The sequence below is a fragment of the Fusarium coffeatum genome (genome assembly GCF_003316985.1).
Source record: "Fusarium coffeatum strain FIESC_28 chromosome Unknown BRIP53273_contig_542, whole genome shotgun sequence".
Classification (NCBI taxonomy): Eukaryota; Fungi; Ascomycota; class Sordariomycetes; order Hypocreales; family Nectriaceae; genus Fusarium; species Fusarium coffeatum.
Genome location: NW_022158331.1, coordinates 1 through 2,673, shown reverse-complemented (window position 1 = coordinate 2,673; position 2,673 = coordinate 1). Strand labels below are relative to the sequence as shown.

At 46.1% G+C, this 2,673-nt stretch overlaps 1 protein-coding gene across 1 annotated transcript; it reads left to right on the top strand.

The window, feature by feature from the left end:
* Positions 1 to 1,096: 1,096 nt before the first annotated feature.
* FIESC28_11817 (uncharacterized protein) lies at positions 1,097 to 2,170 on the top strand (the record flags this gene model as incomplete). The annotated part of the gene is made up of 1 exon (XM_031165921.1): positions 1,097 to 2,170. The coding sequence occupies one exon, from the start codon at positions 1,097 to 1,099 to the stop codon at positions 2,168 to 2,170; it is 1,074 nt and encodes a 357-aa protein (XP_031010020.1).
* Positions 2,171 to 2,673: the final 503 nt, after the last annotated feature.

Sequence of the window (2,673 nt, the reverse complement as noted above, 5' to 3'; positions counted from 1 at the left end):
TGTATGTATGTATGTATTGTTGAGTGGTGAGTTGTATGTATAAGTGGTGAGTAGAAGGTTGTTGATAGTCTTAGAGTAGTAGAGATGAGAGATGAGAGATATTCTTTTATTGATATTGATCGATGACTTGATTTAAATACAACTTCAACTTGGGAGATACGAGTGTCTTTATACATTTCAATACCAACTCACATCTTCAGCTTAACCAAAGGAATACCGTTCAGTCGGCAGAGCGGCATCACCATAGCCTCAAGCCATATCCACAAGGGTATGGATGGGAAGCTCGAGTGGCTTTCCTAAAAGAGATGCGGATATTTAGTTAGGAAGTGTAACATAACATCAAGATCAACCTTGACGCCTGGTGCATCCTCTTAGCATGCGAGATGAGAGAATGCAAGTCTTCAGAGTCGAATGATATACCAAACCTGGTTTAGCGCAGGGTTTATTCTAAGTGGCTGTAACCTTACTTTCCCTTGTAGGGCTGTTGATTCGAGTGCCGTCGTTCCGTCTATAGGGAAGCTCAGCCTCTAACAACTTGAACAAGTGCGAAGACTCTCTCATGACGATGGCTCACGATGCAGGTGAGATTGTGGCTCCTAACTAAATTGATTAAAACTATGGTATCCTTTCGAGATGCATTTCTATCCATCCAAACCTGTGGATAACGACTTTCAATCTAGTTTGGCTCTCCCGTCTCTATTCTCAGTGCATGATGATAATCATTCGGAACTGGACTGAACTTGTGTCTTTTTCGACAAGCAATTCGATGTAGTGACTTGAATTAGTTAATTTACCTCATACTCAAGCTTTGCTCTGTTGGTCAGATCCAAAGGTCTTGCAGATACTGTTAGGTAGGTACCTACAATACAGTCTTGAGAGGCCCCACACACAAAGAACCCCAGTGACGTCGAGTCGAGTCGAGTCTCTCCCAAAAATTCTCCAATCGATAACTTTAACCCCTCCATCGGTCTAAAATCCCATACTTTGACAATACCGCAAAAAGAAAACTCCGGAATCACATGCCCATCACTTGTTACTAGACGCTGTTTCTTTGCTGGGGTTTTGGGTCAATATTTCAAACCAAGACGATGCCTGTATGTTCACGTCATACAGCCACTTACACGCTGCCCCTCAGCTAACAGCCATATTCCACAAGCTCATCATCGTCTCTGGACTGCCCACGTCTGGCAAGTCAACTCGCGCAAAACAACTACATGACTACCTCTCCAAGCGGATAGTTGACACGAAATACCGTTTGCATCTCATTTCCGATGAATCTCTCTCCATATCCCGCACCGTTTACGACCTGTCTCCCGATAAAGTCCGCGCACATACCCGATCTGCGAATGCCTCAGAGAAGGATGCCCGCGCTGCCATCTACGGGGCTGTTAAGCGCGTACTCAGCGACAGGGACATTGTGATCCTGGATGGTTTGAATTACATCAAGGGCTGGAGATATCAACTGCACTGCGAATCTAAAGCTGTGCGCACGCCTAGCTGCATATTGCAGATCGGCTGCTCAGTAGACAAGGCACGAGAAGCCAACGAGGAGAGAATACGAAAGAAGGAGACCGATCCAACCAAGGCCATGGGGGGCGAAGAGACGACACCCGATGCGAATAATACCGACGATGCGATTGTCGATTCCACAGAGCCATACGAGCCGGATAACTGGGACAACTTGGTATTCCGATACGAGGAGCCCAATCCGATGACCCGATGGGATAGCCCACTCTTCACACTCATTTGGGAAGACGACGAAGCACAAACAACAAAAGTCTTTTCCGACCTCTGGGACGCAATAGCTGGTGAGGCCCGAAAGGTTGTGCGCCCAAACCAAGCAACTATACAACGCGGGAGAGAAGAAAGCGGCGACTATCTATACCTTTTGGACAGAGAGACATCCGATGTTGTGAAGCGCATAGTGGAGGCGCAGCGTGAGGGCGACAACGTTGATGAGGTACGGATACCATCTGGGTCCAATGAGCTTACGATATATCTACCAGCAGGGAAGAAAGTTGGTCTACCACAATTGCAGCGGTTGAGGAGGGCATTTATGGGGTTGAACAGAGGCGGTATCGGATTAGAGGCCGTGGGTGACATGAAGTCGTCTAGATTGAGGGATACGTTTGTGACGTATCTGAATGATGCGTTTGAGAAGGACGAGTGAAGCTACTGCCTAAGAAAAACGACAGTTATTGTTGGCTTTGAACTCGTATTTCAACGGCATGGCTTGTTGGAATGTCGTTTGGTGGATATTCAACATGACCTCATTAACCGTGGATGAAAATATAGTACTGGACGTCATATTGCGAATACCCATTAAACATCCATATTCACGCAACATCACATGCGCAAAGGCAAGACCTGCTCTAGTATTTGCTTGCGTATGAGTTTTGAAGCCCAACAGAGCTTGTCATTGGTCAAAGCGCTATCCGTAGACCTTTTAGGGTAGCTTTACTCTATGCTTTGACAGTAATGTAAAAGGCACGGGCGTAGGCACACATCAGTCGGTCAATGTCACGGATGGGTGGAAGACAAAGTATACATATTCGTATAGCTTGTATCAATCCACGCATGCACTATGTTTGTAAGCTGTTTGCCTCTCCTTCTCTCGAAGCATCCAGTGTCTTGGTGCAAAAGGTGTCAGTGGTTAATAAGATATTACAAAAA